We start from the raw sequence: 23495 nt of genomic DNA on the forward strand, positions 1-23495 counted from the left end.
TGTTAGCATTATGCAATACCTGTACATCATTTTCACATTATTATAATATAAAGTTTATTTTAAGTGCAAAATAACTGCTGGTGAAAGAAAGATCTTGAAAACTGGGTTGGATGCTCACAGGTCATAACAAACAGACTGCAGAACTGTTTTGTGTAGTAATAGATTATGAGTGGTCATATTGTCACCTTGGTTGCTTTAGAGGAATTCTGTTTAGAGAAACTGTCAAAACAGCAATGATCCAAAGCACAATCCTGAGGTATGTGGATGCACATGCTGAATGTAAACATAAGAGGCATTGTTTATAGTGGTCGGCAGTTTTGATTTCATCACCCATGTCATTACGATTACAAATCGGTTAAACATTGAGTGTGAATAGAATTTTGCATTTAAAGAAAGCAAGTGATATGTACACCATTGAATGCGAAATCTTCTGCAATTGCTCATCTATATATAAAACAATGTCATTATTGAGTTGACCAAACATCATATCTGTTGTAATCACATTCACTGCTGTATATGGTGTATACATTAGTGTGAGAGCTACAGTGTCTATTTTGGCCTCTTGTTTTGTGTATATATTAAGCACTAATGTGATACATAGGCTTTGGATCATCTGAGTAATTTGAAACTTTCATTTTAGTCAAAACTCCCTCTATTTATAGCAGGTCTGTAATCTGTCATAAAAATGATAGCGCAGTTGTTGCTCAGAAGCGTGCGTGGCGATGAACTTTCCATCGACAGGCAGCTGCAGAATCTCTGCGACTCAATGGTGGCAATAATAAAGTAACAAAAACACTGTATAACAGCATGGATGTGTGCCAAAGGCTTATCACATATGAGGTCAGGATTTTAAATTTACTCACATTAACATATAAATTAACATACTCACGCCACCTTATTTATCATACACTCTGTACAGTGTGAATAAAATTTAAATAAAACTGAGATTGGGTATTCAGAAAATTATTTGTCAGTAATTTTCTTTATATATTTGTTATGAATAAAAAATAAAAAAAAACAGTAAAATGTTTCTTTTTTTAATGAAAGTCACATTTGGCTTTAGTGTTATGGTGCGTAAATAATCATGTTGATGAAATAAATAAACAGAGTTCAGTGTTTAATGAGTTTTACACATTGTTTTTTTCCATAGTGTGTTGGGTGTAAATTCTGTCACGAGACATGCATGAAGTAGGCCAGTGTTAGAGAGTATGTGGTGTTATTAACACACTTCGCACCACACAGCTCTTAAAAACCAGACACAACCTCACAGACAGCCAGGAGATAACATTCTTTCCATTACTCCCCCCGTTCTGACCCCAGGCATTGTGTAAAGCCTCAAGGGCTCGGAAACTGGAGGTGCTTTCATGAGGGTTTCACAAGGCACTTTAAAAAGTTCTACTGACATTAAGGCATCTGGAACATCTACCAGGTTAGAATTAAGTGCAAAAAACTAAAAATAATATAAAATTGCACAGAGTGCATTTTATAAATGACCACACTGTAGACAGGAAAGATACTGCAATTGAATGTTTCACAAGTGATGATGGATCTTTGTTTAGCAGTCAGTAAAATTCATGAACATGGCTTGTCTTGCTCTGTGTGGAAGTCTGCCCTGGTTAGCATTCCACCTGGACATCTGGATTTAGGGCTGTGCAACACTTTAAAAAACAGCCTAAAAATCAGGAATGCAAACAATGTTGCTGGTATAAAATAACCTGACCTATGACCATATTAAGCTATATTGTGATAAGCGTAAATCAGATAAATTAATTTATGTACAGACCTTAACATAAACGCAGTGAACCTCCCACCAGGAAGATTGTTTGTACAATACAAGTATATGTGTGAGATTGCAGAGACACAGAATGCAGAACATCAGTGAATCATGACTTTTAGGAAAAAGCACAGAATTACAGATGCATTTGTGTATAAACCATTGACGGAAGAAACTACTAATACTACTAATTGAATGCTATCAGATGCACATCTGATACTAGCTGCTGATGTTTATCAGACGTTTTTTATCTAATTAAAACCATCATCATTGTGCCTAGACACAATTAAATCTCAATTTTTTTCTTTATTTTGGAAAAAATCACATAATGACAAATATATATCAAAACCACAAAATATTTGCTTATAAAATTTGTATTTTTCATGTTAGTTAATGCACTTACTAATCTGAACAAATACAACACTATAATTTGCTGCAGTTATGCAGCTAGTTGCCAGTAACTTACTGTAGATGTATATTTATCTAATTATTGGCAACAGTTTGTTCAAAGACAAATTAATATTAAACATTAACAAGTCTTTATCTGAACAGAAACAAAACGATAAAATAGCAGCCTCATGCAAAGCATTCTGGGAACCAGAAATCCACATGGACCTGTTTCTGCTTTTTTTTCTAATTTTGGTTCCCAGAATGCTTTGCATGAGGCTGTTATTTCATAGTTTATTCCTGTAAAGATAAAAACTTGTTAATGTTTAAGGATCATTTATCTTTTAACAAACTGTTGCCCCTAAATTAGATAAATGTAAATCTACAGTATATCACTGGAAAACTACTGCCATTAATACTGTAATTTCTACAGAAATTCTGTACTGTGAAGTGATAACTTGTTAAAAAAAACCTGATGTTCATCACAAACTTATTAGCAAGGATACACTCACAGCTTTGAATGGAGCGGCACGGTAAACAATATGTTTGTTGCTCAGGACAGCTCAGGACATATGAAGGCATGGTATATTTACCCACATGCCTGGCACTTCTCTTTCCACTGTCACGTTCATCTCAAGGAAATGAACAAATGTCATTTTTGGCCTAAAAGTGTTAGGAAGATAAAGAGATCCATGTAAGATATTATGTTTGTTCTTGTGACAGTCACAAGACACAAATCACAATTTTATGGCACCATCTATTTGTTAGGTATGTTCTCAAAAGTAGAAAGTACAACTGAGAATAAATGTACAATATGTGATATGCTCACGTGATATATATTTTACTGTCACTTAGAGAGAGTCCAGCTCCACTGATGTGCTTCCCTATGCACCTGCTTCTTCTATACATATCATGGTGAAGGAATTGGATAATTGGACAAATAAAAATATTTTAGATATGCAGGATCTCCCGGCTTTCCACAGTTTTCCCATGAAAACCGCACCTGACCAAAAGTAGAAATTAACAAATGTCGGGCCATACATATAAAAGAAACAATGTCAACTGTATCCACGTTTGTCACTTTTTGTCAGTTTAGAGTTGTTGGTGTTCAAGCCTTCTAAGAAAAAGCTGAAGTCGGCGAATAGAGCAATGAACACGGTGAGAATTTCAAAAAGTTTACCGTGCGGTTAGTCTACAACCAAAGAAGTATACATGCACAGAGGCAATAGAAGTGTGTTAAGGCTATTTAAATATGATCCTTTCCGCATTCCTGACATTGCACCTGATAACTCAAAGTACACGTTCAACCATGTTAACCATAACCAATACGTGTACAGGTAAAAGAGTAACATGATCAATTTGAAAACGTTAGTTTCTTCCATCTGTTTAGTTTCCCGAGGAACATGCCATGAAACTTTTACTAGAAAAGCTGCGTTTGTCTCCGCCAAGTGTAGTTTTTGAAAACTACAACTGTATCACTATAATACAGCCGACGAAAACAATAAGGAGCCCATTTCAAAATTTCACTTAATCAGCATTTTTTGATGTATTGAGGCCATTTCATTCCAGTGTCTGTTGAAATTTAACAAATTGACATGAAGTCATCCGAAAGCAATGTGAAAGACTGACAAGACACATAAAAACTGTGAAATAAATACAGGTAATCACTTATTAAATATATATAACTCAAAATAAACTTGGTCTCTTCATTTCTTATATGGTCAATCAAAATCATAGACATAACCCATGGGTCTGTCGTGATCAAAATGACAATGTGAAGTAATTCAAAAGAATAAAAAGACACACAGAACAGCTGTAAATTACTGAAACCAGTGTTTATTAAGAAAAATATTGATCTTGAAACATAACTGATCAAAAGAGACCTGTGTATGAATCATCAAGAGAACAAAATCTTGCGATCTGTAGTTAAAACTAGATTAAAATTTAAAATATACAAAGTACTTAAGGAGGTAGAAATAGAGATACCTAAATAAGTAAAACCCAGAGGTGACCACTTGAAAGAAAAACCGGGCATATTATTAAGCTTTGAAGTACAGTAAAGGCATTGCTTCTGATTTGGCTAAATTAATCTTATAACCAGTAAAGGTACCAAATCGACTGATCATCTTAACAGGTGGAGGAACAGATTTTTAATCAATCCATTTGATAAAATTCTCACTTAGACCAAATTTCTCCAAAACAAAGAAAAGATAGGACCATTAGACACGGTCAAATGCCTTTTCTGCATCCAAAGATAGCACTAGACCATCCATGAATTTCCCATTAATAACATTAAAAAGGCGTCTAATATTGTCAGATGGCTTTCCTCTTTGTAAAGTTAAAAGGCAATATGTCACTTATTTTGTATCTACTGTATTCTTTCTCTATCACCATCCAGAAGCCATGAACAGAGAACCTGCTACAGGACAGATATTCTTATATCTCTCTGTATGTTGTTGGTGTGTAATGAGAAGCTCATTTTAAGGCAACCCAGCTCTTTGTCAGAACTTCCTAAAACACCCTGTACTTTGTATTGGCCGTTGGTCAGCCAGCCGGGAAGTTCAACATTTGGTATGTAGAACTGCGATGATGGCAATGTGTAGTCACCCTAGAAAAGAAAAACAAATGTTATGGATTTATACTTTACACACAAAATACCTAAAAACATATTTCTGTGTTGAAACATGTAAACACAATTAAATCTTCACAAGAGATACCTTTCACCATAAAATATGAAACATGCATCAGGGGTGCCATAACGACACTTAATATTGTAATAAACTTTATGTTCCCAAAAGGGAACAACAGATGCCCAGGTGCAGCACACAAAACACTACGACTACCCTACAAACCATTACATACAAATATGTACAATAGTGACATCATTTTAACCTTTAGAATGAAGTGAATAAAAAACACACTAGAAAAATCTGTAAAAACAACCAGGAAGTCCACGTATACCAACCACATATTTGGGAAATTCTACGAAAAATAGATTTTCCTCCCAGATCAAAATTGCAATATTATTGAAGTCACGTTTAGTAAAGGTTTATAAGTCAGGACACACTCACAGCTTTAAATGGACAGTGGCACGGCAGACCATATGTATGCAGTGGTTCAGGACAGTCTTGACCTGGAGGGATGAGCTGATCGAGCAGTTCACAGACATTAGGATAATGACAACTTCCTAGATCCTCTATACATGGTATTTTTACCCACATGCCTGCAACTTCTCTTTTCAGTGTCAGGTTCACCTGAAATAAGGAAGTGGAACTTCATTCTCTGCCATTAGTTACAAAGTCCAGTATTCAGGTTTGTTTGCTACATGTTGGGACAAGTTTAAATCTGATTTGCGATCCTTTGCAAAGATTACATGTTTCCCACATTTGTAACGAACACTATTTATTAAATAAACATTTATTTTAAGCTGAAGTGCAGCTCACTCTAGGGCGTCAAGGCATACAAAAAAATGAACAACTTAATAATTTCTTACATTGTTATTATAATTGAATGTGCTCTGAATGACATTAAAGCACTATCAAATAAACAATTGACAAATTAAGACTAGATTTCTTTTATTAAATAATGATTCAATCGAATTCTTTTCGATTATAACATATATTTTCGCTTTCTATTCTCAATTCAAAAGATTGTCTGTTTTTTATAAATCAAAAAGGAGAAGTCATCAACACAGAACGTCTTTTTTTAAGATACAACAAGGAAATGTATGCTTCAAAGCTTGTCCCAAGAGGACAGATACATTTGTGATTGATGTGTATTATTGATATGAGAATAAAGACATGTTTTCTTGACTCACTGAGAGAGGAGAAGCCAGCTCAACAGATGTCGTGCCCGATGCATCTGCGGTTAAAAATCCTGGAATAGGAATCGGGTCTGGAGACGCGTTCAGAGTCTTCATATATGCGGCATCACCTGACTTACAATTTCCCCAAGAGAACCCCAGCACCTGCTCAATGACAAACAATAAAACAGAAAATCTGTTAATAGTGTCTATCTTAAATGTTATTAAGTTGCAAACTTTAAAATTCACACCTCACCTTGGTTTTTTTATTGAACCTGTTCATCCTCTGCAAGCTGCACGAGTCTTCCGGGAGAAAACAGCTGAAAGCGATCAGAGCCACAAGAACGCCGCACTTCATTTTGCACGAGATGTGTTTAAAAACAAACAGACAATGTGTGTGAAACTCGGCAGAGAAACATGTGATGTGATGGCACCTGGCAGTCAGAATGAGGAACGTATCCGAGAGCACAGAAGAAAATTACACATTTCATAAGTGTGCAGGAACTGTCCTATGTGAAGATCATGTGAGTGTGTTGTGGTATTTGAATATGTGTTCTCGTTCCGCATTTTGAAAAACTGGACTGCTTTATATAGTGTAACAGTGACCCCTAAAGGAAGGAGGACATTCTGAACAGCATCAGAACCGTGAAAAGACAAACAAGTTTGTTTTATTCATTTCTTGTTACACTTTTTGAAAGGGGTTGTTGACTTTTATGTGAAGTCTCCTCTTATGTATAAGACCATTGACTACAAGTCTATATTGCAGCACCCACATTGCTCGAAGGAGGCCGACTGAACACCTCGGGCATGGGGGGTATTCCAGAAAGCTGGTTATGTGACATACACGGGTAGTTATGACGACTTTTGACTCCTAAAACGGAGAAAACTTTAAGGGTATGTAAGTTACCATAGCAACTTATTCTCTGAAGATAACCTGCTCCGGAGCAGGTTATGTTCCAGGGTTAGTTCATTTTAAGGAAATGTTTCTAAACTTTAGGGGTTGTCTGCGCATGTGTGGGCGTGGAAGCACATATTACGTTTAATATATTATAATTTTTCAGCAATATTACAATTGCATTCTTATCTCACCCATGGCAATTCAGCATTCACAATTAATTGTATTATTTAACCTTTTAAAATGAAACAATCTTTATTCAAATAATGTAAACTGTTATTGTTAAACTGTATGTATTTATATTGAATACTGTATAGCCTATAGTTTGAATATACATCTCCAAATATCACTGAATGAATATGCACTCCTTACAATTTCAAACAGTTAAAGGATGTTAATAGTATTAGTACTGCAGAGCAATTGCATATCATTACTCTTGTACACTAGGCAATATTTGATGAATTTAATTGGGTCAAAGATAGTTGTGGCCTGATGGTTAGAGAGCAAGATTTAAAACCCAAAGATTGCAAGTTCGATGCCCAAGCTGGAAGGCTTTATTAGTTGAACCCCAATTGGATCACCAATGGCATACTGTTCACATATTTAAATTATTATTATAACTTGAAATCCTTTTCATAAAAATATATAAAAAACTTAGACTTGAGGTTTTTCATACTGACTGTATTCCTTTAAAATGTCTTTCTGATCCTCAGCCTCCTCCTACAGTTTAGTATTGAAAGGCCTTTAAATCACAATTAGCCTTTCAGGATAGGCCGTTTCCAGCTTTTTCAACATTTGGAAAGTCATGGCCTTGTAGCAAACAAAGTCAAACGAAACAAACAGAAAACAAATGTATGTGTATTTGCTACATGACATATTGGACATGTGACTGGGCGTTACATTTTAAACCTCTGTCACAGCAGACCTTCATCCTCTGGTGCAAATTAATTATCATACAAAGTGTGTTGTACTGAAAAGAATTACACACATTTTCCCAAAATGATGACCAATGTAGTAGTGTCTAGAATTAAAAAGAGTCTCCATTAAAATGAATACATCAGCAACTGTTGAAAAGTCAGTTTTCAGAAAACCAAATTAAGGTAGATTTTTTGAGGAACATACCGAGAACGAACAAAAAGAGGCTTAATACTGCCTTCAAAATGAGCAATGTTATCAAATAGAAAAACACATTTTGGTAAAGTACCGCGGTAGACATGTTAAAATAACAGTTACAAACATCTCAACAAATCTACAGTTAAGATAACCATGATGAGTTCATATTTTAAATATTTTAGTAAAAAGTAGTGCATATGTTTAAAATATTTATATATTTAATAAAATAATTAATTTATAGCATTTATAGTTTTATAAACACATACATTTAATAATTTAATTTTATGATCTTAAAAAAAAGCAAGTTATCAAACTTCCTAAAGCTAAGAATCACTCATACTCTCCTAAGGGGCGTAGCAAGCTTTTCAAAAGTGCCAGGGATGGATGTTGTTTGTTTGTTAACAATAAAAACGTTGAATGCAATGACAGAAGGGTACAAAAGGTATAACATGAAATATATAAAAAGCTTCCAATTCAAATAAGTGATACTAGAAAAGTATAAAACACAATCTGAACACACAAACTAGTAGACTTGCTAAAGAATCAGAAACACTTTAATAATCCCAGGGGGAAAAGACAGTGTTAAGCTTGATATTGACATGGGTCTGACAGGACTGTGACTGCTAAAGTTTGCTTACTTGCGCCTTGAAAAAGGGAGATATAAAAAAGAAACACGCTCACACAAAGCTTTTTCTCTGGTGGTATAAATAATGAAATAATTTACTGTTTTTAAACATTCAAATAATATACACTTTTCTTTCATAGTTCTTCAACAGGTATGCAAACGATGACATCATTTCTCACTTTATTCTCCTCAACAGGTACAATCAAACACAGGTAAGTATCCACAAAATATTCAGCTAATCAACAAAAAATGCTAAAAATATTGGCAATACACCCATAAATACACTGCTTAACAATGACAATTTGTCCCTCCTCCTCGTCAATTCTCTGCCTTCTTCATCACAGTCAACTTACTTTATACACCGCATGCCACATACATAACCGAATTTAGCTAGCTGCTGAACAATATCCCAATTAGCAAATAGCATTAGTCTAAAAAACCAAATATAATACAGAAAACACTCGAGATGTCAACAAAACATAAACAGAATTGCAAGTTGTTAAAGCGCTACATTATATAGAATTGAATGACAGTGAGTTATTAAGACACACCACAATAGATCGTGCAGGGTTAATGATTGTGACCGGTCCTAGTAGAGATACCCTAACATCTCCAAAACAGCGCAGAAATAGAAGTAATCATATAAACATATTTGGCAACTGGAGCAAAGAATATTTGGTTCTGTCACAACGGTCACAATCTGATCACAAAAACTAATTACAGCACTGACAGAAACTTACTGTGTCAATGTTCATTTTCTATCAAATACTTTGATATTAACGCATGTAAAAACAAATATATATATATATATACACACACACACATTTAAACACACATATATATATTGCATGTGTGTGCGCGAGTATGGTAAAACTGAAAAAAGTAGCCTAATTATGCAATTTCAAACTAACGTATTTATACTTTAGCGCGCCTTTTTCCCTTCTTGGCCAGCCATCCAATCACAGTCGTTAAAAGACTGTGTCATACATAGCAACGGTGTCAGCCCCGCCTCCTCACTAAGATATTTTTTTTTGTCTTTTCCTTGCTAAAAGTTGCTCTTAGATCGCTGGTCGTGAATCGCTTTTAAGATAAGACTCCTAGAAGTTTTTAAGCTAAATTAAGATTTTTCTTAGAGGATTTTTAGACGCGTTAAGAATACGGCCCTGTTCTGTACGCCGTAGCTACGGAACTTCTATGTTATATTATTTACGCTTTAGCCTTACTGTCACATTTTTTGCGCACAGGTGTTCTGCCAATTTATGCTACCCTGTCAAGTTTTGCTACCTCCATATAAAACAGGACTAACCACCCTTACACCTAAATCACGAAAAGTTACAAAGCGTTTTATGATTTTCACACCTTAAACCCAGGAATACTTCAAGCACTGAACGCCTGTAACTAATAATCGTTATCGTACAGTGTTCTCTACATTTAAATTGCAATTAATTTCGACACACCACAGCTTTAGCTGTAGTCTTATTACTTTGTGGCCACAAGATGGCGATGTTGTATTTGTGCTTCAAAGTGATGACGTGACTCATACGTAATTCATAATGGTCTGTCAGCAAAATGTAACACTCAATGAGACCATATATCCCAAATATTTTATGAATTTGGCCGATGATTTTATTAAGTGAATAAGCTATGCATTTTGTAAGCGCATGCATTCCCTGCATCAAACCCATGAACCTGGCAATAATAGCATCATCCAGTTGCCAGTTAAACTACACTGCCATGGATTGAAAACATCCCTGCACTTTATAGTGTACAGGCAAGCAATATTCAGGCTATACATACTGTAACAAAGAAATAACCAGAGACACTCATACCTCTTAATGCTTTTCAGTTCCATTAGGAACACGGCTACTGCGTTGAGAAACTGTTCTGAGAGAAACTATGACCGGTATTGTTTTTCTAAACATTATAATTATTTGTTCTATTATAAAACATGAAAGAGTACATTAGTCAGGGGATCAGGTTTTATTTAATAGAGCACTTGTAGTCACTAGCCATATGCTCAGGGCTACTGTAAACACGCACAAGTCACCTAATCTCTCTGCATGCGCCTGCAGGTAAATGCCAGCCCATATGTACCAAATAATCCCCTAATGTTTAGATCTGAAAGGTACAGTTCACCATTCACACAATGCATTCCTCATAAAGTTTTCCTCATAAATAGTGTTGAGGAAAATCCAGTTTATCAAATTACAAAGCAGGAATTTGGTCAGAGATCATACATCAACATGAGTTGTGTGGCATTTAAATGCATTGACTGTTTTTTAACAATTATAGTCATTTTGAATTTATAATGGTATTCCTTTAATCTTTTTATTTTTCTCTCATTTGAACCAACAGTTTATTGCATTAACAACCTTTCTTCATTCAGACAGATTCTCTATACTTACCAGCAAACATTCCTTCATTCTCTTTAAATAGCAGCGTATAGGGAAAGCAAGATCAAACCTGGAAAATAATACTTCGTTGCTAAAAAAGTTGATAGGATATTCCAAAGATGGGGGTCTATACAGATTTTATTGTACTGTATTTGTACTCATCACATAAGAAAATTTGCATCGATGCAACTTTGCAGAAATGTGTTTTATGCCAACAAGTGATCATACTGTGCAAAATGGTGTCTAAATATTTTTTACAAGATTTTTTGTTACGTTGCATTTATGCATGGACAATAAATTATCGACCATATCAGATAATACAATTTAGGCCAATAAATTATAGCCGATTAATGATGAATCATTTTCTCTAGTTAAACCACTTCAGCTGCAGGCTGCTCACAGTTAAAATCGAATACAGTACTGTCTTTCTGTCATGATAATTGACTTACTGTTATTAGCAAAACATTGTTAATGTAGGTACAGTGTGCAGATATTTATAAATGTGTAAATTATAGGAACAAAAGAACATATTTTAAAGAAGATTGCTGTCTGAATGCTTTCTGAATGCTTCCCAGTTAAACATTTGCCTATTAAGAACACTTTTCTGGGTTGCTCTGGAAGAACATCAATAATTGGTTTATTAAATAAACATACCAGAAAAGTTTTATAGTTAAAAAATCTTTAACTAGGCTTTGTACATGATTTTCAGGAAAAAAAGAGAACTAATGGTAACCTTGTTTTCTGCAGTCAATGTTTTCAAATAAAAGTTTTCTTTTGTTTTGGTCTCAGAAAATGTTATATTAATATTTACATATAATATATCGATTATCGGCTTCCAGTGTTAAATAATTTTTGGTTATCGTTATCGGGCAAAATGTACATATCGGTGCATCCCTTTATATATTCAAAAACTTTTTGAATAATAAACTTATATAGACTACATGTATACATGCACAACAATTTTATAATAGTATAATATAATGTTTTCTGACAATCAAATGCTCATTCAATAGTGTTGCTTTAAAATATCATAGCTACAGGGATGCTAGGACACTTTTAATAAAGTTTTAATGTTATGATTCATGAATTCCTCTCAGGATCACAGAAAGAGATGTTTGACATTTCAGATAAGATAATATGATAATAGTTTTACATCAATGATAAATTGACATTTCCCAATTTTCAACTTTGCCACAGATTCCACCTGCCCAATATATCAAATTCCAAGATCTGTAAAATCCAAGATCGGTATGAAAAAATCATTCCCCGGGCTGCATTCTGGGGTGCATGTGCTTGTAAAAAATTGCGGACATTTTTTAAATGCTAACCAACAATGTTGAATAGATACATGAACACAACATACTCATAAGAAAAAGGCCACACTTATATGCTTTGTATAAAATGTATAACATTTTACATGTCTCTACTGAAGTTTTTTTTCATTGTGCTTTGCTAACGCATTTCAATAAAATGTATACTGAATATAACAGTTTTTATGTAACATTGTATTTACATAAGTGAAGTGTAATTCCATAGAGTTACATTTACATAAAATGCATTTGCGGACCTGTGTGTCATCACACATTCTTTTTTCAATCCCTAGAGATTTGTCATATAACTGTTTATCATGGTTCATTACATTAGTGTACGTTAGACAATCTTGAAATCGAACTATTACAGTCATCTTTAATACAGTGGGGTAGTTGAAGGGATAGTTTACTAAAAAATAAAAAATATTTTATCCTCATTTCGTATAAAACCAAAAAAGATATTTTGAGAAATGTCTCAGTGGTTTTGTGTCTAATGGAACTCAAAGGGTGCTAATGTTCTTTGGCAACCAACATTCTTCAAAATGTTTTCTTTTCAGTTTTCTTTTCAGAAGAAAAGAGTCTAACAGGTTTAGAGTGACATGAGGGTGAGTATATCAAAGCATTTTCATTTTAGAATGAACTATCCCTTTTCCTTCAATAAGTCAGTTATTGTTGTATTGAGTCAGGTTCAAATGCTCCAAGGGTGGTATAAGGTCGAGACTCCAAACCCTGTGAAAGCTCAGAGTTTGCCAGTTTTAAGCCGTGCCTGCAGCATTGTTGAGCAATTGCAGTGAATGCATTTGCCTGCACAGGCAGACCTGCTCAGACAGAACCTGAGCGAGAAACTGATACTGTGATAAAGGAGCATTCTACAGTTGAATAATGGAATGGGTGAAAGGTTACCGAAAATATCCTCAGGTTAAAATCTTCACTTTGTTTTAACATTCCACGCTGAAGAAACATGCAATTGTTACCCAGGGGAATAAACACTTATAAAACACTTACAGAAAAGTTATTAATTTTATTGGTTTTTAATGTAGTCAGGCTGGTTTGGTCATATTGAACAACAATTTTAAACAAAATGGATACTTTAGATATGTATACTTGCACAACTTGGTTATCTGACAAAACAATTCGACAGTGCATGCGTGAATCTCTCTGGTCTTTGTCAGTGTTCTAATAGATCAAGTCAATGTAAAAAAAGTCAAAGTCTGCTTTATTGTCAATATACCGCTTTACAGTACATACATATGGATTGAAATTACGTTACTCTCAGACCCATGGTGCATACAAATAACACTACACAGAATAAAAAAACAGAATACAGATAAATACAGATTTTATATGTGACCCTGGACAACAAAAGCAGTCTAAAGTAGCACAGGAACATTATTAGTTATCGGCAAAAATACATGGTATGGGTAAATTTTTTATGTTTGCCAAAAATCATTAGGATATTAACTAAATATTATGTGCCATGAAGATATTTAATACATTTCCTACTGTAAATGTATAAAAAAATTATTTTTGTGAGTGGATGGCCTGCTACAGTGCCTCAGATTAACAACTTCAAGGCGATTTTCTCATTTTTTTTGCACCCTCAGATTCCATCTTTGTAAATAGTTGTTGTTCCTCCAGACCTATCCTAACAACCCATATATCAATAGAAAGCGTATTTATTCAGCTTTCAGATGGTGTAAAAATCTCAATTTCGAAAAATTTAATCTTAAAACAAGATTTGTCATCCAGGGTCACATTTATGTAAAATACAATTTATACAAGCAGGGATATTTAAAAAAAGAAAATAAGTAATGGCAGATAGAGTGTAAACCAGTGAAATATACAACAACTTTGTGTACATTTGCTGTTAAACTAAACTTCTATGGTAGTTGTTATTCAGTATGGCAACGGAGAAAAACAAGGTTATCTAAATATTCAGTTATCTTGTGCTTTATTTATTTTCGGCATTCTACCTATAAATATAGAAAATGGGGAATATGTACAGTATAGATTATCTTGAAATTTCCTGAATCTTATGGCAATTTTATCAAATGGAGAATATTCCAGAAAGGAGTTACCGCTCTACATAAAAATGACATACCATCACCTTTGTAAACATGTAATCTGTGTATCCGACTTTCTCCTCCCCATAGATAATAATGAATATACTGGCAGACCTTTGGCCTGTGTGTGAGTATGTGAGTGAGTGGGGGTGTAGTTCATGGCCACGGCTCACCCAAAGATATCTGTGTGTAGCACTCTTCTCTGTTATCTGTCTGCATCACACAAAGTGGTCTTTCTTTTTGCGTCAACCGGTGTTAACATCCACAGCCCTCTTCAATAAGGCTTTTGTTAAGAATGAGAATAATTCCACCACTTAATCTTATCAAAACTCTCCACCTCACTTGGACTATCAGCAGCTGAACTATGTTGTCACAACAAGCAGGACCCAAATTCTCTGCAAAGGCTCTGTCTTTGCACTAATTCCCCTTGTGTGCTGTTTTCTTAAGACTCGAACGGAGCACTGTTTTATATGCATTAAGGGCGCTGATAGGACAGTGGAAGTCATTAGAATTAAAATGAAGATACTGACTGAGAAGGTGGTTGAGAAAGATGGAGGCTTTTTGAATACAAATGATTAAAAAATGATAAAATTCACAACTCACAACAGGACTTGATCGTAGATTTACATTGCATATTTGAAACGGCTGGCTACACCAGTTTCCTCTTTCAACAAATCCTGTTTTGAGGAACATTATTACACTGTGAGGGAACCATGCTGCTGTCTTTGAAGGCCTATTTTACCCATGAACCTTAACTTTATCTGGTGTCATCTAATGTAGACAAGCTAATTCTGTCATGTTATTTATTAAAATAAAATCTACTACTTTAGATATAAACACATAAAGCACATTTTTAAAGTAAAGCACACCTTTTCTGTATGAAATTATACATTTTACTGTCTTTACTACTATATAGTTTGCATATGTATAGACCACTTCAGAAAAGGTAAACATGCTGGCTCTATGCTGGTGCACTTTTTTAAACAATACCCAAACAAAATGCACCAACAGAACATTAACAACCGGATCAAAATGTAAAAGCAATATTTTAAAGATTTATTTTCATACATAAGATTGAAAAAATATAAACGTAAAATGAAACCGAAGGTGATCCTCGAACAGTGGTTACATTTGTCGAAGTGGTCCATAGTTCATGGGCCTCATTTATGAAGAGTCAAGTATCATTGTAAACTATCCATAAAATGTTACATTCAATTTAAATCAACAGTTCATATTAAAATAAATAAATACAAAATTTCAAACGAAACTGTCTTTGAAAGCCAAACATACAACACAAAGCACACAAACTTTAACAATGGCACTCAATGCTAGAGGCAACATGGATTGTTTTTCATGGCTAACACTGTAGCTGAAATGATCTCATACATTCTTATTTACAACGAAACCATCCACCATGTTTACTGAAAGTTTTTATTTTCTGCACCAGGATAAATCGCTGCATCCAAACATGCATGTAAACAGTATCTTGTAGCCTATTACGTTTTCTCATGCCCGTCTAAACATGCCTAAGAAAGAGGTCGTAAAGTTATACGTAACAAATATGTAACATAACAAATGCTGATCATGGTAAATTGTTATGTTTTGATAGACAGAGAGAGAGAGAGAGAGAGAGAGAGAGAGAGAAAGAGAGATGTGTTGTATGTCAGTCTCAGCAGGTCTGCTGAGAGTTTGATTGTATTTCCTGGGCGTGCTGCAGAGCTCCTGCTCCTGTCCCCTCTCTCCCCAACCACGCACCATCTGCCCTCCTCCCTCTCTCCTCCAGCATCTGAACAGGATTTCTACCCGCCCACTGCCCCCTCTCCACCAACCACCCTCCCACCCTCATGGCCTGCTAAAAACAGTGCCAAGTAATGACGATGATGATGTGACATGAACAAAAACGTGTTCTCTCCTCTCTAGCACTCCTTGTTCCCTTTTGGCATAATGTTCGCTCTCGTGACAGAACAAGGTGGATAGGAAAATTTCACAACAACGCCTCATGTGAAAAAAGTTCCACATTTACAGCTTTGAGCTTATAAATCTGAAAACATTAATTACACTACACTAATGTGGTGACGTGCATACGGTTTAACTCTAAAGATGCTATCATAGTGTGCATCATTGCTATTATCACCAAACTAGAGAAATTTCACCTAAGACATATGATTATTGCTCAGCAAAGATGGAAATAACTGAGCAGCTCATAGCAAGAAAGTATTAAATTCTCACTAATGGAAGATTTGCATTTTAAACTTCACATTGAAAAGCAGTAATTACAGCCGTCTCTGCTTCCAGCATGAACACGTGTCCCACCCACTTGCACCTTTTGTTTCACTTAATACACTCAACTACTGGTTTTGCTGGTATGACTAAATGGGTCTTGTGAATAAATTTGTTAAACTTATTTTGTGTACTTGTTTTGTTAACAAATTCGTTAAATGTCAGTTTCATTCTTGGACTTCAAGGAGTTCGTGCATGACCTTTCTCTTGAATAAAAAGAAAGCATAGCGACCAGGTGTTAGGCTCCACAAAAAACGTTGTTAAAGGACAAAAAAAACATAAAAGGGCAAACAGGAGGGCATAAACTAGAACTGGTAAAACACTCCAAGGCGTTCTATTAACACCAGAAGTGTCAGGGTCTTATTCTGAAATTGTTAAACTATCCAAGAGAATTGAACAGTTTCAATCACAACAGGTCACAAATACAAAGACTGAGATATGCCTTTAGAATGACATCAGTAAAATAAATGTAATAGGCTTGAAACTTACTAGATAGCTATAAGGTGACTATAGTATACCATCATACCAACATATAGAACACAACACTGCACCTAGCAAAAAAAGAATTTAACATCACAGGAGAGTTCAAACAAGACCTTCTTTTTCTATGTGACTTCATTTCACTTTTTTCTTGCACCTGCAGTCAAACGTCCCAACTATTTAGCGATCAAGAGTTTAATCTATTTCCTTGACTCTCTAACCAAAAAGGTGTGTTGAAAGAAAATTGCTGTCATCTTGCGAAAGGCGGCATATTGTATTTCTTAATAGAAAGTGCTGCATGTGATTTACCTTTCGTGCAGTAATGCCTGTAATAAAACATCAGTGTATGAGAAGTCAGAGCTGACACCGAAGTACATAATGCCTGGCAAACAGTTGAGCAGTCGAAACACAAACCATATAGGATTCACTCAAAATGTTTAGGATTATGTAAGGTTGCAGTTTTATCGCACCATGTTTTATATGTTCAAGTTTTGCTGACAGTAATAGACCATCTGAATTGACTTGGACTCTTTATGTGCTCTGACAACATCATCTAAACCCAGAAGTGTCAGTTTTGCTCAAATGAGTTGAATAAAATAACATTAATCAGCGCTTTAGAGCTGGAAGTCAATTCAGACTGATATCTCTCTATTCAAACACCTGATTTGTATAATAACATATGGGGATCTTGTCTCCCATGTTAGAATAGCACATTTCCCACTGATTTGCTTTCGATTAGCATTGTAGAGGCGGACTGACGTATGAGTAAGCTCAAGCTCCTCCGTCCCTCTTACTGTGATCTCAGTGTGAATTGCTATGCAGGCCGCAAGCAGCTGCTCTCGTTCTAATGATGAAGTTAATGCATTCATCTCTCTTTATTTGACAGCTCCAAACACAATAAACACAAAGCTGTGATCGTGCCGTGCACTGGGCAGAATTTCAATCAGAGGTCACTCAAACTTGTCTATTATTCATTTTTACTGGGATCTTGACAAGTTAAATTCCAGATGAATAACAATTTGAGTTTATGTAACTGATCTTGCGTATAGCATTTTATTCCAAGTATAATCTGTATATATGATTTCATCGGACACCGAAGCTAACTTTCGGTCTGTGTTTGGTTATAATATAACAATTAATTATTTTGTTAATTATATTAATGTTAATTTATATTATTATTTTAATGTATATAAATTGTATTAAATTACAATAAAACTACTCAAAAGTTTGTTTTTATGCAAAATATGTGTGTTTACTGTTCATATTAATTGTGTATTTATAAAAATGGTGGGCATAGATTAATTTTTTTAATCTAGATTAATCTAGATTAATTCCAAAATTAATCTAGATTAATCTAGATTAAAATGGCTCATTTGAATTCTGCCGAAGGCATTCAGAATATGTGTGCTACCCAAATAATGACTAAAAGTAAGTATTTGAGAACGGGTTTCTCAAGCCAGGTGGCGCATAAGACCAGGGGCTCATCTCCTGTTTCCAAAATGCATCACAAACTGCTTGAGAAAGCTGTTCTACTATGATAATTGGTACTATGATAATATTCCCTGAAGCAAACCCGGCGGCTTCATAGCTGCATCCATGTTAGCACGTCACGTTTGATGCGGTAATTTCACAGTAACGTTATGTTGTGTTCAGACCAAACGCGAATGGCGTGTCAAGCGCGAGTGATTTATATGTTAATGCAAAGAGCCAATATACCTACTTGCGGCGCGAATCGCGCGAATGAAGCCCTGGTTATGAGATGATGAGGCGGCTTCTGCTTCCGCGAATGACGCGAATCACGCGAGTTGAAAAATCTCGTTCTCGCCCCGTACAGTGCAGTTAAACTACATCCGCGCTAAAATATCAAGGTGAAAGTCATCATAGCTTGCGTAGTATAGACCCAGCTCCCAACCCAACTTTGAGAATAGATTAACGGCGACATTTTTTTTATCGCGCGATAAGAGTCTCACTGCGTTAACGCCGTTAACGCCGTTAACGGCCCACCACTAAAATATACATATAAATGCATATATTAAAGACAAATATAAAAATGTATAAATATTTAGATTTAATATAAATTGTTGGTAAATATAAATAAACCATAAATATATACATGTACTGTAAGTGTTTATGAACACAAAAATTATATGCACAGTTCAGAGACAAATATTATGCAAACACAAACTTTTATTCTGGATCTGATTTGTCGCGATCAATCGTTTGACAGCCTTACTTTTTTTGTTGAAAAAGGGACACTCTGTAGAGGCAGGAATGTTGTTGTGTTTGCAGGCAATTGAATCATTTGACATTGCACAATGTTTTTCATTGAATTGTGATGTTCCCCTTTGTTTGTTTCCTAACGACTTTTGGCAAGTTTGTCAAGTAGCAAACTAATGTTATGAACATCTGTCATCGGTTATTGTGCTTGCAAGCACAGTTTGAAGATTAGAAAACACCTCCACTAGCTCTACATGTCGTGAAACAAAATACATCATAGTTATGGATCGTTTCCCACTTGTGATGTAAAAAAACTGATGACAAACTATTTACCATAAATGAAAACAGTATTTGCTGAGTTGCAAAGTTTGTTTTGACTTGGGAGTTCAATTATTATAGCCCTCAAGGGGCCATTACTGAATTTGTTGATGAAGACACTTACTGATCTCTGTGTAAACACATTTAAAGAGTTTATTCACGTCTGTCAGCCATGTGGTCATTGAGTGCATGACACTGTTTACATGCTGCAGACAGCTGTGAATTTCAGTCAATCGTCTGTTCATCACTTTGACAGACAAACAACCAGGTCCGTGAACTGTCATGGGAACCAACGGTTAATAGTGCTTTCTCATTCAGCTGTGTTTGATTATAACTCAGAATATTTGTCAATACAAATTGTTTGTTTAACAGATTATGTATACTAATATGTTGTATTCCTGTTAAGATTTATTATGAATATTAAGTTATGACTTATCTTTTCTGGAGGGCACGAAAAAGTAAAAGAAATTTGAACTCAAAGTATTTTCTTTGTTGGTTACTGCAAGGCGCTGTCTTTTGCATTACTGGATGGTCCGTCATTGTTCATCTTGTAACTTTATATCGCTGTGAAGTTTTTTCCATCCGTTGAAGTTGCATTGCACAAAATAATTCCTGTCTTGTTCATTTGATTTCAACTTTATGTTAAATGTTTTGGAATTAGACAATTTTATGTAGTAATGATTTATGTAGAAATTAAAGGTTTCAATTTGAGGTAAATTTTTTATAAATTCTCAACATGATTTATTGCATTCATTAATTTACAATTTATAAATCCAGAATTCTGTAACAATTAAAACATTTATAAGATGAACAAAGATTACAAATTAATTTTCCCCCAAAATATATTTTACATTTACATTCACAGTATTGTCTTTTCCTCAATAAAATATTCAATAGACAATCTTAAAAGAGAAGATATACAAAAATGAATGAAATACATACTATGAAAATTCATTGAACATGAGTCTTATCTCAAAATTCTTTTTTTCATGTAAAAGAAGGCAAAAATTCTGATACAAATAATGCAAGTATATTTTAATATAATGACATGTGTCATATTACTCTTTCATGTCCCTCTGACTGAAAAACGCAAAAGTAGACATACAGAGAATGTGAAAAACTCACAATGAGGAAAGGTCAACACATAAGACAGGGAAGCAGACAAAACAGGGGATGTCACTCAAACCTTTGCGTCTCTGTTAAACACAGACGATGCTTCTTAAAATACGCTTCATATCTTTCACCTTGTGAGTATTGGGATTAAAGAGATTAATTTAGTGTATATTGTGTACAGTAATTGATGACTGATGCATTACCAAGATATGATATAGACTCACATCAGTGGAAAAATGTAAAGGAATAGGATGTTATTACGGCTGTTAAAAATATTGATAAGAAAACCAGAATAATCCCTTCATAATCCAAAACTTTCCATAAGAAAAATATTGTGAAATAGAGCTGCAGGTGGCTATCTCTCAAAATGTTCCTCTCGTAGCCTTAGGCTTTTACATTTTTCACTTCATCTTCAAAGGGCACCGCAAAGTCCACCTGCTGCCAGTGGCCCGGTGCCCACCGTCTGTTGGGTCTTATTTGTGGGCCATGCCTGCTCCCTTGCTGGCTGGGTCCATGTGCGCATCCTCTCTCACTCCATGGCAGGTCTTGGCACCACGCGTGGGGTCTGTTTACATCATCTTCGGTTGATATCGGATGTAAAAGTGCTGTCGTACCTCAATGTACAGTACTGGAGTCGTTTTGGGTCTGCTAGATCAACATATGGAGAACTTTTAAGCAGGAGATCTTTTTCGTGGAGAACATTACTGATCAGAAGGTGCTGATCTTCACTGCAACATTTTACAGTCGGTCTGAATGTGAACTGCTATCTCTGTTTACATAACAATTAGACAAAGACCATGTGCTTCAGGCTGTTAGCAGTAGCGCGAGTACTAAGAATGTCTAATTGCCTTCTGGTATCAGTTGGAGCAGTTTTGTGTTTAGCTTAGTTACTCACACACACAGACAATTTCCTAAATCTGTTTTAAAATGTTGTCCACAAACTTTAAAAGCACTAGTTCTTTCCGTACAGCACAAAGCAAAACTTTGTGAAACCAATCTGAGCTGTTTACTTTGGACAGGATAGTTTTAACTTTGTGGGCTAGAGCTGGAGCTCTACCTCGCCCAAAATCCAATACAAACAGAAAGAAAGACAGGGACACAGAAAGAGACAGAGAGAGGGGAGGGGAAAAAAAGAAACACAAAAACTCCTCCAATCTGTGGCTGATTGCTCCTGGGTGTTGGGCTGAGTTTAGGGTGGGGGGGATGGGGGCGGGACAATGTCATCAGAATTGGGGAGGAGATGATGAACCTGATTCCTCAGGGAATAAGCCTTACAACTCTCTACAGTCACGAGCATGCTCTAAACTGTCAACGTTAGCTTTTTGGGATTAATTTTACAGTTCATTATGGAAGAAAAGCTAATGGTTTTACTGCCGCATTGGAATATTGTTATACGTAAGGTGTGAGGACTTTGGAAAAACTTTATGCATTACCGGAATCGAGGACCTCAGGTATGTCTCTGAGATGTCAGACGTGCGGTGTTAGTTTGCTAAACTTCTTTGACCGATTATTTTTAGAGAGGAGATGATTTTATAAAACAAAAGTCGTTGTGTTCTGGTGTTGACAGTCTTTTGTGTTAATGGAGTTTTGTTGCGGTAAATGTGATGATGGGCTACAGTCAAGCTTTTACTAAAAGTATTGCAATGAAACATATGTACCCGTTTATGTCTATAAATAATTAGGAAAAGTCTATTATTTCAGGGAAAAAGGAGGAAATATATTCTAAAAGAAATAATTGTAAAGTTCCTCATTGCAATCTAGAGGGTGCTACTTTCCACACATGTGTCAACTAAAAGTGTGCCACAGATGCCTTTGTATGCTGAATATGCCTTTAAAAAATAAAATCTTCTGTTCTTTTATTAATAACGTGTATGCCACAGTTTTAATAGGAATGCATTGCTATCATTAATGAACACATTATGGCTGAGGTCTAATGTAACCTTGGTCAAATTGAAATAAATACATCTTTGAAGCTCTTATTTTAGCCATGAAGGCTAATTGAAGCTGACGTTGTCATTGAAGAGTGTTATTGAACTATCAGCTATGCACAACTCAGAAAGTCATCTACGATTCAGTGACAAGAAGATGATGGACACCTGTCCAATGGATTATAAAATGGGCTTAAAAGATTTTCCAAACTATTCTTTAGAGCCCTTCTGATAATTTTGTAATATTGCACTAGGTATTGATGATAGGGATTCTAGGTTTTTATTATCAATTTTAAATTGCTGACACCGGCCTTCCGAACGGTAACTGCAATTTTGCCCCTTTGCCTTAACCCACTGCTCCAGGTCTACAGGTCCTGGTTGTTTTATCACAGCGAGGGACCAAATCGCTTGCAAAAACCTTTACTCATTCGCTTTCCCGGTCTGCTTATTCTGTTTCGATAAATGTGTCTGCCAAATGAATAAATGTGATCTAATAATTTCATTTGTTCATACCATCAAGGAAGTAAAGGAAAGGAAATAAATAAATGATTTTTATTACTAGTATACCTCAATTTCATTGTAAGTTACAGGAACATTTGAAAAACATCCTACTTGACACCCCTTTTTAAATCTTTTTCATTTAAAATTCTGCAAGATTGAAAAAAGAGTCAATAAGTTAGATATCAATTATGATTGCAGGAATTACAAACATGATCAGTGTTTGCATATCTGCAGCCAAATAGTTTTCAAGAAATATCTTACTTACACATCACTTTCCCTTCATTTTGCTACAAATA

At 35.2% G+C, this 23495-nt stretch overlaps 2 protein-coding genes across 2 annotated transcripts in view; one reads left to right on the plus strand and one right to left on the minus strand.

Annotated features, from left to right (window-relative positions):
- Positions 1-3977: 3977 nt before the first annotated feature.
- On the minus strand, positions 3978-6510 carry gm2a (ganglioside GM2 activator). The gene is made up of 4 exons (XM_056769840.1): positions 6220-6510; positions 5979-6128; positions 5233-5415; positions 3978-4769 (listed from the first exon to the last, which is right to left on the minus strand). The coding sequence occupies exons 1-4, from the start codon at positions 6319-6321 to the stop codon at positions 4581-4583; spliced, it is 624 nt and encodes a 207-aa protein (XP_056625818.1). The 5' UTR covers positions 6322-6510; the 3' UTR covers positions 3978-4580.
- A 15544-nt stretch (positions 6511-22054) lies between these two features.
- The window catches only part of fat2 (FAT atypical cadherin 2), a 45416-nt gene continuing 43975 nt past the window's right edge, over positions 22055-23495 (plus strand). The window contains 1 exon segment of the mRNA XM_056768861.1: positions 22055-22221. The gene's annotated coding sequence lies outside the window, so the exon portion shown is untranslated.

Source organism: Triplophysa dalaica, chromosome 16 (assembly GCF_015846415.1).
Source record: "Triplophysa dalaica isolate WHDGS20190420 chromosome 16, ASM1584641v1, whole genome shotgun sequence".
NCBI lineage: Eukaryota > Metazoa > Chordata > Actinopteri > Cypriniformes > Nemacheilidae > Triplophysa > Triplophysa dalaica.

What these genes read in the sequence shown, in the direction of transcription:
- gm2a (XM_056769840.1), bottom strand. Translation starts at nt 6,321, where the DNA reads ATGAAGTGCGGCGTTCTTGTGGCTCTGATCGCTTTCAGCTGTTTTCTC. An exon ending in AGCTGGCTTCTCCTCTCTCA is followed by an intron (nt 5,416 to 5,978) that starts GTGAGTCAAGAA and finishes TCCTTATTTCAG; the next exon opens with GTGAACCTGACACTGAAAAG. An exon ending in GCCACTGTCCATTTAAAGCT is followed by an intron (nt 4,770 to 5,232) that starts GTGAGTGTGTCC and finishes TTTCTTTTCTAG; the next exon opens with GGTGACTACACATTGCCATC.